Source organism: Solanum tuberosum, unplaced genomic scaffold, assembly GCF_000226075.1.
Source record: "Solanum tuberosum cultivar DM 1-3 516 R44 unplaced genomic scaffold, SolTub_3.0 scf00051, whole genome shotgun sequence".
Classification (NCBI taxonomy): Eukaryota; Viridiplantae; Streptophyta; class Magnoliopsida; order Solanales; family Solanaceae; genus Solanum; species Solanum tuberosum.
The window spans coordinates 1230942-1245769 of NW_006238978.1; the positions used below are offsets into that span (position 1 = coordinate 1230942).

At 30.4% G+C, this 14828-nt stretch overlaps 1 protein-coding gene across 1 annotated transcript; it reads right to left on the reverse strand.

Annotated features, from left to right (window-relative positions):
- Window positions 1–3433: 3433 nt before the first annotated feature.
- On the reverse strand, window positions 3434–9539 carry LOC102602686 (uncharacterized). Its single transcript, XM_006344150.2, has 9 exons — window positions 9079–9539; window positions 7634–7815; window positions 6246–6424; window positions 5555–5839; window positions 5409–5467; window positions 5283–5319; window positions 5123–5194; window positions 4298–4622; window positions 3434–3968 (listed from the first exon to the last, which is right to left on the reverse strand). Exons 1-9 carry the CDS (start codon window positions 9191–9193, stop codon window positions 3534–3536), a joined length of 1689 nt encoding a protein of 562 aa, XP_006344212.1. The 5' UTR covers window positions 9194–9539; the 3' UTR covers window positions 3434–3533.
- Between the last annotated feature and the right edge of the window lie 5289 nt (window positions 9540–14828).

A 14828-nucleotide genomic window follows, 5' to 3' on the forward strand; every position in this document is an offset into this window, starting at 1 on the left:
AAATTTATCCATTAGGTAATTTAATACTTATAAGTGAAGATTACCTAATCATTCTCAACCATCAACAATTATTATGAACATAGATCAAAATTATTTAATCTAAGAATGGTGTGCAGTATTTTAGATACTACAAATATAACAAAAGAAAGCTAAATCACATAAAAGTTGAATTTAGAAGTGAAGTATTTGTAAATAAATAAATTGTGTACCTAACTCAACCTCACACATATATCATTATGTTTTGCATCCCAATACTAAAATTATAAAAGAAAATCCAAGAAACAACAATTCAATACATATACAACATCATAATAAGTCACTAACCATTATAAGTACACAAAACATAATAGTGTGGTTTTAGCCCAAAGGTTTTCTTTCAAATGTTTATTTCTTAAGTTTTCAAAAAGTTTAGAAAGGGATTAAATAATTATACTATTGTTTTTCTATAGGTGAAGGATTGTCTGATTATTTTTTTCACATCATATATTATGATTTTAATAAGCCAAAAGTATGTGAAGTTATTTTTTTTATATTTGTCCACTATTGACTTTACACACTTCTTAACAAATTATAAATAGAAGGTTAATTTTACTATAACACCCTTTGAATATAATAAATACAATATCTTGAAAAATATAGTAAAGAAATGACTAAAATTAATGACAGGGCGACTCAATGCCTTTAAAAATGAGGCATCCGTAAGACCCACCACACACAAATTTGAGGGCCCTATTTTCTTTTTATTAATATTAGAATTATTATGTCTTTTTAATAAATAAAAAATATAATATTGTGTCTTTCATTTTATTTGTCTTTTTTAGATCATTTCCAAACATTAGAAAATGTTTCTTTCTTTTTTATCAATTTTTAAATTTAACTTCCACATGACATGTTTAAGATCACAAGTTTAGAAATATTTTGGTATAAATATATCCTTAGTTTAAGACCATAAAAATATAGCTTTTTCAATAAAATGAAAGAAATAATTTTGTATCTCAGAAATAAAGAAAGTAAATAAACTATTGATATTTTTTATGTTTACTATCTAGTAATAAATTTGCTTTTAAAAAAAAGAAGTAAATAAACGAAAAGTTGATTGGTGAGGATTATTCAGTTGGTGAAAATCATTTTTTGGCGGTTAAATTGCAGTAGAGTGAATTAACTAATTTTTTCCCAACGCCAAACAAACAGTGCCTTATTCGTTCAGTGTAACACCTACATAAAGGGAGGGAGGCAAAACAAATGTTTGTTCATTTTAATTCAACAAAACAAAGAGAAACAAAAGTTTGAGAGCATGAAGAGAAAGAACCTAAACAATGCGGAGAAGAGGGTTAATCGCAAGAATGAAGACCCACGTCCAAATGGAAAACTTATGTCAAGTGAGTCAATCATGAAACGTTAAACAATGTGATCTTTTTGTGTTTGCTATTCACTATGATGATAGCTATAATTCTCTTCGGTCTGTATATCTCAAGCATTTTCCCATCATCCGTCGTCTGATTGTTGTTGTTTCTATTTCGTTTTTCTTCTTTTTTTTCTCTACTTTCCGGCGGCCACCTAAATCGAAATTTACAGTTTTTGAATTTGAATAATAATGTGAGGCCCTGTTTCCTTTGGATGGCTATTTTAGCTCCTTCTTTTTCCATCCACTTCAAGTATAACATGATTGTTACTGTTTCTATTTCGTTTTTCTTAGTCTTTTTCTCTACTTACCGACGGCCACTGGAATCGAAATTTTCAGTTTTTGAATTTGAATAATCATCAAACTTTTACATCAATAATTAATTACAAGCAAATAACTTAAATAAACATTAACTAGTAATTGATGTATATAACATAAATTCAAAATTCAAACTAGGACAAACAACATCAAAATAAGAAGAAAATAAAATAAAATACAGAAACGCATTACCAAAAAGCCACATATGCAATACTTAAAATAAGTAAACTTCATTAAAAATCACAAAATTGAGTTACAAAATTCATTAGTGGCATCTAAAGTGTCAAAATGACACAACAGACCCTACACAAATTGTTTAAAATGAACATTATCCAATACAGATATCTAAGTAATATTTCGTACAAACTTTAAGAGACCACTAATGAGTTAGCTTGAATTTAATCTTCCTTTGATTCACCATCATTATTGTTGTTATAATAATGATAGTGAACATGCTCCACATCAACCACAACAGTAATAGTGACTACAATAGCTATGGCAAACAATACCAAATGAAATTAGACTACACCAAAACATTAAGTTATTATTATTTATTTATTATTGCTTCAATATAAAGGGGAAAAAATAATGTATTATTTGTTTGTTGCTCTATATATTATTTGTTGTTGTGACTTGTGTAAATTGTACTAACCCTAATGGCCCTTATATAAAGCAGAAAAACTTAATGCTTTAATGTCTACTTTTAAGTTTATGTTTTGTTTTTTTAGTTTTTCTTGAATCAAGAACGACTTTTTGAATTCTTCCTCTAAAATCTTATTGTAATGTGTGAAATTGCATGTATGACATTTAATGATCTTTTTCGTTTTCCGAAAAAGACTACTTACAAGAATTTTGACTAATATTTTAAAATATAAATTTTTTGCGAGTGTATTAGTAGTAATGTGGAAAAGAGCTGCAACTTGTAATCTCCAATAATAATAATTATACATCATAGTAGATTAGAAATGAGTTAATTAATCCTGAAGTAACACACTTTATCTTTAATTATATAGCTCTCGAGCTTCAGATATGGAGTTGTTTTTGTTTGTATTAGAAAGCGCTTTATTCTCAAACGTTAGACACATCAATATAAATTCAAATTTAATCAAATTCCAATAAATATATCGAACAAGTGGGAAAACGAAAAGGAAAAAAATCAAGGTGTATCAATAAAAAGGGGCAGAATGGCCTAATTGGTTTTTAAACTTGTGCATTGCAGTTAAAGCCTACCTATTAAACTGACTTTACGATTTAAAAATAAATAAAAATAATAATAATAATAATAATAATAAAGTTCAATTACTTTTTTCTTTTCCACTTGACGTATCCATATTAGAATCCGTTTAAATTCAGATTTATGTCGAAAAGTTCCACATTAGAGAGTAAAACAGTCCCACATTGGAGAGTAAAACACTCCCTAACAAAGACGACTCCGTACCAAAGGACCTAGAACCCAAGACCTCTCGGTTAAGGATGAAAGAGTACTTATCACTCCACCATAACCCTTGTTGATAAAGTTCAATACGTTGATATAACCAAAAAAGAAAAAAAAAACTTCAACTCCACTATTTATACAATGAATGAAGTTCAGCAACTATACGTGAAATTAGCCGTTATTTTTTCATTTAACAAGAACACTTTGAATTAAACACTATTCTATACACATATACTACTAGACATAGGTAATAAAATGGCTACCAATCAACCCCTTGCTCAAAAAAATGGTGCTTTGCCCCATATATTGAACAAAAAGGCTTATAAAGAGATCAAAATAAATCTCTTTTTTCTATGCTGAAATTCTATAGTAATATATCTACACTCCAATTTTTGGAGTTGTGCCTCTTGATGACAAATCAATGTTGCTATTGCTGCAGCTAACATTCTTACCATTGCAGCTGCTTTTTATACGCGAAGAGAGCTTCGCAAACACTTCCTCCCTTTGGGGGCGGTTTGCATATACTATCCACAACGCAAGGCTTAGCATGACTCCAACTGAGATGACGGCTAGCCCTGCATTAACGACTCGGAGATGGTGTTCCAATGGAGGGCAGTGATTGGCTGTGATGTTCTTGAATGTATCGCGGACAAAATTGCAGTTCTGGAGATTAAGCAGTGGCGGTGCATAATGTTCAAGAGCGTAGCTTATGTTGACCGTTGCCACTAGCTGTTCGTACATGTCGGGTGTCAGCCTACCGATGCTAGTACACATTCCGGCCTCAGATATACTGCAAGTATAATTCTGCCAAACCTGGAAACAATTGCAACAACAGTTAAATTGGATTGCAAAGTAATTCTGAACAAGATATTTAGAACACGCGGATTCACTTTTATTACAAACAACTCGAATATCTTTAGCATATAGAACCAGTAGTCAACTTTCAACTATTAACCTATGTTACTCCGACTCTCCAAAAATGTTGTCGGATCCTCCAGAAATATACTACTTTATGAGGATCAGACATGCAGCAAGCAAGACAATTTTGAAGAGTCTGAGCAACATAAACAAAAACAACGGTAGAAGAGGAAATGTTTCATAGCAGGGCGTGACTGAGGGGGAAGAGAAACATTAATACTTACCGTTGAAGAATTTGCCATAGACACTTGATCAGCCGGGCATAGCAGATCTTGCAATTGGGAGTCATATGGATAGCAGAGACGTGGCATAACGGGTCCTGACTGGTTATAGTAATTTGAATTGAGATGATTAGATGGATTGGAATTTGCATATGTGTCAATAAATCCGTTGACAATATTTACGAGATCAACAGTGACTTGTTTGCTCTTGAATAGCGTCTGGTTTGTAGTTCTCGGGTCAACACATGGAAGGATGTTGCTAAGAGCACTTTCAGCATGAGGATTGTCCACCCACTCTCCCATTGCCATACAAGTGTCTGAAATTGCACTGGAACCAAGAAGAAAAAAAGAAACATGCCGATCAGCGACTCCTTCGAATCTTGTAACTATCGCGAATACTGCAGTAATGTAAGGTTGACTAATAAAGACAGCTCTTTTCTTTCAAAAAAACGGTTTTGTCTGAGATAGCTTACAAACATCTCGACTATTTCATGGGGTCAGCAGAGGCACCAAGTAGTACTGCCCCTCTAGTCTTAGCAAATGTAACGAAGTCACCAAGCACCTTTTCATCTCAATTTATTGACCAATAGACTTGAATAAAGAAAGCATTTTGTGACCCCAGGAACCAGGAAAAGAGTAGAAAACTAAAACATGGGAAATCCATGTTGCTCAGACCCTTTGAAAATGTTGTCACACCCGTGTCGGATCCTTAAAATATATACTACTTTGAAGGATTCAATGGACAGACATTTTTTAAGAGTCTGAACATAGTGGAAAATACAAGCTTCTGTTCTACCTGAATACTCACTATTAGACATTGTGTCTTACTTGTTAATAATGACAAAAACTCCATAGAGAACGAATGTAAATGCCACCAGCAACCATCCGCTAATGATAAATCTGCATCAGAACATTGGATTGTGAGATGACGGGAGTATTGAGAAAAAAGGACAGTCTAATTGTTTTAGCACTGACTAGAGAAGCTTACATGTGAATTGTGTGTTGATGGCCAAGGATAGAGAGGCCTGCAAGAAATGTGATTTCAGTCTCAAAATTAATGTTTAAGCCATGAAAGTTTGAGACTAAAAGTAGAGCTCGGTGTAGTAATACGTACAAAGACCCAGAATGGATATGAGAAGCATAACGACAGCAACAGTGATCAAAGCTGACCGCCTGCAAAGTGACATTTGCACATTAATATCTGACATTGAAGCAAAAACAAACACTGAAGAGTAATAGCAAATTAAATTCGAGGCATACACAGCATTGAAGACCCTTCGTATCTTTCCTGAGTTTTCATTTGTTTTCTCCTTGAGGTTATCTGCTGCAGAAGTTAGGTCTCCATTTAGGCAATCAATATCATCTTTTACGTCTGAAGGGAGGAAAATCTGGGCCACATTTACAGTTTTTGCGAGTAACAGGTATTGTGTTACATTTCTCAATGTCTGTTCAGTGTAATCTGACTGGTTTACAACATATTTTAGAGTGTCCAATGCTTCACCGTGAAAATCATCTTGTCCAACAGAAAGAAGAATGCAACCGATACTGTCAGTTAAATAAGAAACATGAATCAGTACTTTTTCTAACGAGCAAGATTTATGTCCTTTGCTAATCCAAGGCAAAAAAGAAGAATCATTTTAATCTAAAACTTCCAAATAGTTACAAGTCCTGTGTAAGGCAAGTGCATAGAGCCACACATTGATAATCTAGCAGAGGATATATCCTAAGTTTATGATCAAAACATAGTGCAAGATGTTTACGATTTAAAGTTGATAACATTGCAAGATCAGAAAAGTTTATTTTTGTACAAAAGAGAATTAACCAATCAAGAAATTGGATGCATTCCTTCCATTTAATCAAGAAAAGCAAAACCTTAAGGATGGGCTCGTGATAATTCAAATGAGAGAACATATGTATACAGCAAGCAACAAGTCAAGGGTTAGATTATTACGCTGCAGCACATGTCAAGATGATAAGCACGATCAGGCAAATTCTCTCTGAAAAATGTCGTTCTCCATCTCTAATATTGATCTTCCATCCGCAGCAATAATGCACTACAAGAGCCAATCCAAAAGAAATGAACCACAGCAGAGCGAGTATGATACCAGCAACACCTGTAAAACCAACAGACTGTGGATCCAAAGTCACAATCCTCGTAAGATCACTGTCTTCTAAATGAAAATCCAACTAAACAGTTAAAACAAGCTCATCCCAAGGTTTATAATAGGGGTAAAGAGATGTCTAAACCAAAATGTGGTTTCAAGGCAATATGTGAAAGATCATTTATCAATCCACAATATTTGCATATAAATTAGCTGATTTAGAACTAAAGTTGAAGTTTATAACCTCATTATTCTTTATATATACTCATGTAGCCTCCCAATGCCATCTAACACTAAAGAAGAATCACTTTTAATCGATGAACCAATTAACAGCACCTCAATCTCAAACCAGTTAAGGTCAGCTATATCAATCTGTTATATCTATTCCGCTCTATTTCAACCCATCATAAATAGAAAAGTAAACACTATATCCAAAAAATTTCTAGAAGAGGAACAAGTTCTTAGACACAACTATGCAATTATGCAGATTTTGCACCAAAACATATGCAAACTCATCCTTTGTTAAATGCAAAAATATACTTGCAACTTAAATGTTTAAGATCTACACTTTGCTTTTTAAGTAACCGATCTAACTTCATGATCATCTTCTTACCCTCCCCCTCCTCTTTCCCAACCATATTCCCTTCTCCTGCTTGGAATAAAATTAGCTAGCAGAACAGAAGACAATACATGAATATTATAATAGTAGTACTAGGCCATCTTTCACCAGCAATTTTCATCACTCAGAACAGAAAACTTTTCAAGTGAACTAATCAATACCTTATCTTCTGCAGTATCTATCTCAGAATTTTCCAGGTCAAAAATCAGTTACTAAGACATGAAGGTCAGTAGATCATATAACAGTTATAGCCTTGGGCTTAAAGTCGTGGCAGGGTCAATATCAGATAACAGACAAGAGAATCAGCCAACACCGTTCACGCTAGGTGCTTGCAGTAGGCCAACATTATTTTGGTCCAAAAGAACGAACGGGGTAGTGAAGTAAGATATGTTACAAGTAATTATGATTCAAAACAAACAGAAAACTGAGGTGCAAGTCCAGAGGGTATTGCAGCTCAGACAAAAAACTTGATGAATTGTATAAATCACAAACAAGCAGTGAGCAATGTAGGCATCAGAGATCCTAAACTACAGCAAAATCATCAAACAAATACATAGCTATATATTTCCTAGATAAATCAATTACAAAAGATGGACATAAAAATAGTATGGTGCTTACTGCCCAGTAGTGTTTATTGGCAATATCCCATCCACCTCTGTATTTGTGGAAACCAGAAAGAAAGTCTGGCCTCCTCGTCCTGTTTCCCGCCAGCACAAGCGTGCTCGCATGCCCACTTGGTGCTTGTGCCATATCTGTTGAGTGCAATACACCATCCTTCCATGATTCCAAATTTCCCTCCCCTGTTAGAAGTATCAAAAATGAGGACCACATCATCTAAAAGAGCCTTACTTTAAACTTAACCATTATCTAAATGCATCAGAAAGAAGATAATACGTTGAGTTAATGGCCAAAAACACATATAAAAGTAACAAACAGCAGATAGTTAGTGACAGTTTAGGTAGGAAACTCGAAAAAAGGGGATACTTTAGGTGTGCTATTTACCCTTATATATTCAATTAAAATCCTTACAGATCACCAAAATGCCTTATATATTCAATTCAGATGTACAAGAGATCATTATTGCTAAAATAACAAGTAAAGCAATTTTAACGGAAATCACATAGTAAAAACATAATTACCCTGAGACAAATTAAGAAAGCATTAAGCATAGTTGTTAAATACCAAAACTTCATAACAACCAAGAGAGATCAAATCATGTAGTCCAAATAAAATTGTCCTTAAATAACAAGAAAATGACATCTGAATTGCAATAACAGCATATAAAACAAATCTCAGACTCCAAAAATTGAGGAACATGGAATACAACAAAATTTTCATAACAAGAACCCATTTTTCATCTTTTTAGCATAATATAGCTCTAAAAGGAACCAAAACCACCAGCACAGAAAAATCCCATATCAAAGAATTCACCTTTTCCCATAATACAGACAACCATGAAGCTTCAATGATCAAAAATTTCATCACAAGAAACCATTTGTTTTCTTTTTTAGCATATATAGCATCATCACTAGTATCAAAATCCCTTCAAATAGAAAAACCCCATATCAAAGAATTCACCTTTTTTCCATAATACAGACAGCCAATATGCCTCAATAATAAAAAAATTCATTACAAGAAACCATTTTTTTTCTTTTTAGCATATATAGCATCATCACTATTGTCAAAATCCCTTCAAACAGGAAAACCCCATGTCAAAGAATTCACCTTTTTCCATAACACAGACAGACAAGCTTCAATGATCAAAAGTTTCATTACAAGAAACCATTTTTTTTCTTTTTAGCATATCTATCATCACTAGTGTCAAAATCCTTTCAAATAGATAAACCCCATGTCAAAGAATTCACCTTTTTCCATAACACAGACAGACAAGAAGCTTCAATGATCAAAAATTTCATTACAGCAAACCACTTTTTTTTTCTTTTTAGCATATCTATCATCACTAGTGTCAAAATGCCTTCAAATAGATAAACCCCATATCAGAATTCACCTTTTTTCCATAACACAAACAGCCAAGAAACTTCAAAATGATCACAATGACTCACCTAAAATGGACTTAAAAGAGTCTCTTGGTAAAGAATCAGCAGGAATTGAGCTGAAACAAATGGAAACAGCAAAAATGAGAGTAGCAGTAAAGAATGAATAACCCCTCATCTTCATCTGCAGCTACTCTCCAAAATCTCACTGAAACAACAACACACTATCATGTGCTTTTTCAGTTAAAAATAAGAAACCCCATCACAATTTTTGTTGCATTTGCTTATAAAAAAAAACTAAAAACTATTAGAATCATGTGCTTTCAGTGAAAAATAAGAAACCCCATTTCGATTATTAGTTGTATTTCTTCAAAAAAAAATAAGAGAATCTCAGAGAGAAAAGAGAAGCGAAGCCACTAAGATACAAAGATCTCATCTTTGGCTACACATTTATATTAAAAAAAAAAAAAAAAAAGTTCACATGGTGAGGTAATGGAGAGGGAGGTGAAAAGGGCGGGTGTGTGACTCTCTCTGTGTGAATGAAATGAATAAAGCAGATTTTTTTATTTTTTTATTTTTTGGAGAAAATGTAGAAGCTGAATCTGAAGATCACAAAAAAAATTATAAAAAAATGGGACTTTTGTTCTTTTTTGACCTTTTTTATTTGGTTAATTAATAATTAATTGTACACAATTTTTATTCAAAAAAATAAGTTGAAAAGAAACTATGGATAAGAATTAAAGATTAGTGCTGAAAAAATAGTTTTTCAGTTTAATCAAAAGTGAACTATACGATTAATGTGAATGCGGTTTACTCATAGTAAAAAACTATATATTCATTGTTATTTGTATAGCTTCTAAAGTAAGAGATCTAGTAACACATTCAATGCATAAATTATTAGATGTATCATTAAGTTGTGTTGAATTAACTTTACTCCTTATTATTTTTAAAAAAATATTAAGATAATTTTTTCCTTATTTTCTAAAATGATGACTATAAAGTCCAAATTGTACGTCAAATTGTTCAAAAAAAGGAAGAAAAAATTATTCGGGTGTTCGATAGAATCTAATTAATTTGGATTGGTCTCGCACAAGGCAAGAGGAGTATCTTTCGTTGCACCACATTATTTTAATAGTAGACAAAAATAATTTTGCCCATATAATAATTCTCGTAAAGGTACTTCCTAGCTTTCATTTGTTTTAGTTTACCACTTTGTGTTCGATTTTCATATTGAAGTTCGACTATTCTGAATTCATGTTGCATAGATTTCCATTCAAAGGAAAGTGGCTCAATCTTGAAACCAAGCAAGAAGCAACTTCATCCACTACACCGCAATCTTTTGTGGTCTTCCTAGTTTTATTAACTTATTTACTTCCATTGAATATTATTTAAGTGAGATCTTAGAAAGAGCATTATTATTGGGAAGGCCATGTGATATGGGGGAACATAATATATTAATACAAGCAATCTGAGAAAAACAAAAGGGATTGTTTAGTTGCTTTATTATGGTTTAATGTATTAATTAGTGTTAAGTAGTTTTAAAAAAAAATTGTTTCAATTAACCTTTTTTTCTTTTGCCTTTGAAGAAACACCCTTTTAAAGAAAATAATCAAGTGTGTTAGGTACACTATAATAATATTAATGTTGGTTAAAGTTAGTTCCACTAACAAATCATAAAGTTTTTTTTGTTTGATATTGTTTTAATAGCATATTCTCGATTGTTTATTCATTTGGAAGATTCATTATAAGAAAATATCACTTAATAATATCTACGTACAATTATAATAAATAAAAGTCCACTATATAATTTTTTACTTTAATATAATTTAATTTAAATATATTCGTTTGATATAAATAAAATTAAAGTAATGGGGAGCATCACAATTACGATAGAAACATCTCTCAATCAAAGATTTATCATTTTAATTGAATAATTATTATTCAGGCGATAACAAAAAAATTAAAATTATATTTTTTTTAATTGACATATTAATCAACAAATTTAGCATAAATCAATGAATGCACCATGCATATTGTAAACCTAATTTCATTTGGCAATACACGTAATATGCATGAAAAAACTCATCACTTGCTTTGTTTAATTCTATGAACTATGAAGCAATATGATTGAACTTGTAGCTTAAGAAAAATATTTTTAAAAATTAAAATTTATAGAGATACTCTTAATGATGAGCTAGATCTTTTGTAAAATTCATATGGATTTGATCCAAAGTATACGTATCACATCATATTTAAAATATTTTTAAATTAAATTAAATCTAATAACTGATCTCATAATCAATAGTTCAAAAGAAAAATTGTTAGACTCGCGAACATAATCTCAATAGCTATAAAAAAAAATTACATATGAATACTGAATGATATGAGATTTTTTTTTAAGGAGAAAAATTATGCAAACTTATTCTAAAGTGAGAAAATATTACACTACTATATATTAAGAGTGTCATAAACTCTATAGGGAGTATTATTCTTCTTTCTTTTTTTTTTTTGTAAATTTTATTATTATTTTTCATTTAATTAATTTATGGGCTAGTGTAGAATTCTCCAGGAACACGAGGAGAATTAGCACGGGGCCCAAAAAAATAGTGGGCCCACGTGAAAGACATTTACTGGTTTTGTGGGCCCATGAAAAAAGTGGGCCCAAAAAGGTGAATTAAAAGCAGAGCGCCGCGTAGTAACAGGATCTCCACTTGATAATGAAATACAACAACACAAACACACTACATAATTTCTCCTATACATTTTTTTGCAAATTCCACTAACAAAATAATATGATAATCAAGCGAAATAAAATAATTGGAAGTCGAAGAATAAGATAATTAGAAAGTAATAATAATATATCGATGATAGGGAAGATTAGATAATATTAGTATTTACCAATCTTTTATGCTGATTCTTAACCTCCAAATCTTCCTATCTTGAGTTCAGTGGCGGAGTCAGGATTTTCAGTAAGGGGGTTCAAAATTTTAAAAAATAGACACATGAAGTAATCGAAGGGGGTTCGACATCTACTATATATACCTAAAAAATTATTTTAACCATATATAAATCATATAATTTTCCGCCGAAGGAGGTTCGGATGACCCCCTCAACGTGGCTCCACCATTGCTTGAGTCATATTATCAAGAAGTCGTTGGTATATTATGTTATATCTAATCATCTCTCTAATACTCTTTTCATCCAACAATACTTATCCACTTTATGAAATCAATTGATAATTTTATACTTAATTACTAATTTATCCTTATTATTAATTATAGTCATTTTCCTATTACATTTTTCATATCAACTTAATCAACTTTTCACACTTTTTTACTAAGGTATGTGTACATACATCTCAATTTTGCCTTTTTTTATTATTTCATTATAACGTTTACTCGATTCTTATTTTAAATAATTTCATTTCTAATTCTAGTACGAATTTGATCGATATTATCCAAGTAAGTTAGAAGAAAAAAAGAGTAATTTTGTCGGTTTAAATTTGACTTTATTATATAGTTTTGGAATCTGACATTTATCATGCATGCTCTACTTGTAGTCCACAACTTTCAGACGAAAATGTTGACAATTTTCTAACTTGTTTCCATGAATGTCTACTTATAATTTAATTTAAAAAAATGCAAATATAATTAACAGATGCTCACTTCTTAATTATTTTAATTAATAGAATAATTAATCGTTGGCAATTGTTTGGTGTTGCAGATAACATATATAGTGTTGATAACTGCGTGACTCATTAATTATATTGCCCACTTTAAATTTTAAATGTATCACTAGATTTTGAATTAATTTTTTTTTTAAAGATAATTAAAAACGTTTCTCTCATATTTTATCGAACATAGGGTGTTATAAACAATTCATAAATTGTAAGTACTTCCTTCATATCACTTTTGTTAGATGTCATTTTGTGAGCTTACTTATATAATCGGCTTTAAATTTGACTAATTAGATTACGATATTTTGATGGTCAATATATATAGATTAATTAATTTATGATAAATTCACATAATACATATAAATGTGTTGATTATTATTGTTTACGAGATGTAATAAGTTGATTTATCTTTGATTTTCACATTTATTAGAAACAGCACTAGACATTTGCTGAAACAAGACAAAAAATGTATATGTCAAACTCTAAATATTTTTAAAATAAAAATAAATAAATTAGGAAATTAAGAATAAATCTGATGAGTAGTATTTTTGTCATCTATATAAAAATAATAATAATACTGATTTCGTCATTCGAGTGCTTGGGAAGCAATGACTTCGTTGGACTTGAAAATTGAGCTTATCAGTTCGATGTATAATTTATTTCGTGTTAACAGGATTCGTAGATAGATTGTATCTCAAAATATATGATGTGATGATTTATTCTAATACAAGCATTATTTTAGTAATTGTTTTTAAGATTTAAATTCATAATTTATGATTCATGTAAAGATAATTTTATCGATTTCAAAATTAAAGCTTCTAATATTATATTTTTGATTACGTTGTTATTTTTCTTTTTTAAATTTCATAGTCCATATCCTATTATTCTTCATTACATCAGGCCGACAAAAAAGATAAAGAGATTTTTCTTTGGTCTACTAAAATGGAGGAATAGTGTGAAACTATATTTTATTCTTTCTTCTTTACTTTTGGGGAAAAGTAAAAAATAATAAATATTATCTTATTAATTGATTTAATATAATTATATATGTTTTGAATGTGGGAGGATTTGTTGGCTTTTAATTTATTTATCTTAAATCTTAATCAAAATAGCAAGTTGAGGGATTAAGTTATATGTTTTATTTGGATCTTGATTTGTTTATGATTTTTTTTAGATAAGTGATTATTACATAATTAATTAAAAGATTTATAAATTTAATCAAAATAGCAAGTTGATCGGTCAAGTTAATCCGTTTTGTTTATGTTTTTTTATTGAGTAGTGATTATCAGATAACTAATTAAAATTTACAAATGTAATCAAAACATGATATATAGTTGATTATTTGAGAAAAGTGATGATAAATATATAGCTCATTGAAAAAGTGATTAAATATATATCACTCACAGCATTCGAGTATTTATGATCACCAAACCTAATATCGATCACTTTTGCATCTTCTTCTTCTCCTTCCTCAAGCTACAGAAAATAATAGTAAATCGATTCATAATTTATTTATTTATTAGATGTATATATCTTAGAGCTACAAATATAAATAGTAAACTGATTCATAGACAAACAAACATAATAAATATATACTTATCTCGACAGACAAATACAATTAAATCAAAATATATGTTAATATTGTGTCATCTCCATACTTATCTTGTTAAGTCATTAACTTTAATATCAATTTTTTAACGAAAAAAGATATATATACAAAACACCAAAAATAAAAACTTTTAACATAACATGATATTTTTCGCTTTAAACCAAATATGCACAAGACCTCACAGCATTTAAAATATCTCACACATTAATTATAAGTAAATAAAAATCTGTTTTTTTATAGGAAACTCATAAGAAAAATGATAGAGACGCGTACCATATTTGCCAAATTGTGATGAAACACTTTACGAAAGTCTTACTTTATACTTTATGTATTATTCAAGAAATGGATATTATACATAAAGAATAATTATATAATATATTTTTTTACTATATATACTATATAAGAAGAGTGAATAAAATTCACTCTTCTTTTGACACATGGCACCCAAAAAAAGGAGAGGGTTGAACATAAGTCTCAAGGTGAGGGTATTTTGGGTATTTCAAAATACCCTCACATTCACACTTATCTACTAAA

Bases quoted from the DNA above. Each gene is read 5' to 3' on its own strand.
- LOC102602686 (XM_006344150.2), bottom strand. From the start codon at position 9,193: ATGAAGATGAGGGGTTATTCATTCTTTACTGCTACTCTCATTTTTGCT. The intron at 5,320-5,408 runs GTACGTATTACT...CATTTCTTGCAG, and splicing joins CATATCCATTCTGGGTCTTT to GCCTCTCTATCCTTGGCCAT. The intron at 4,623-5,122 runs GTAAGACACAAT...TCTTGGTTCCAG, and splicing joins GTTTTTGTCATTATTAACAA to TGCAATTTCAGACACTTGTA.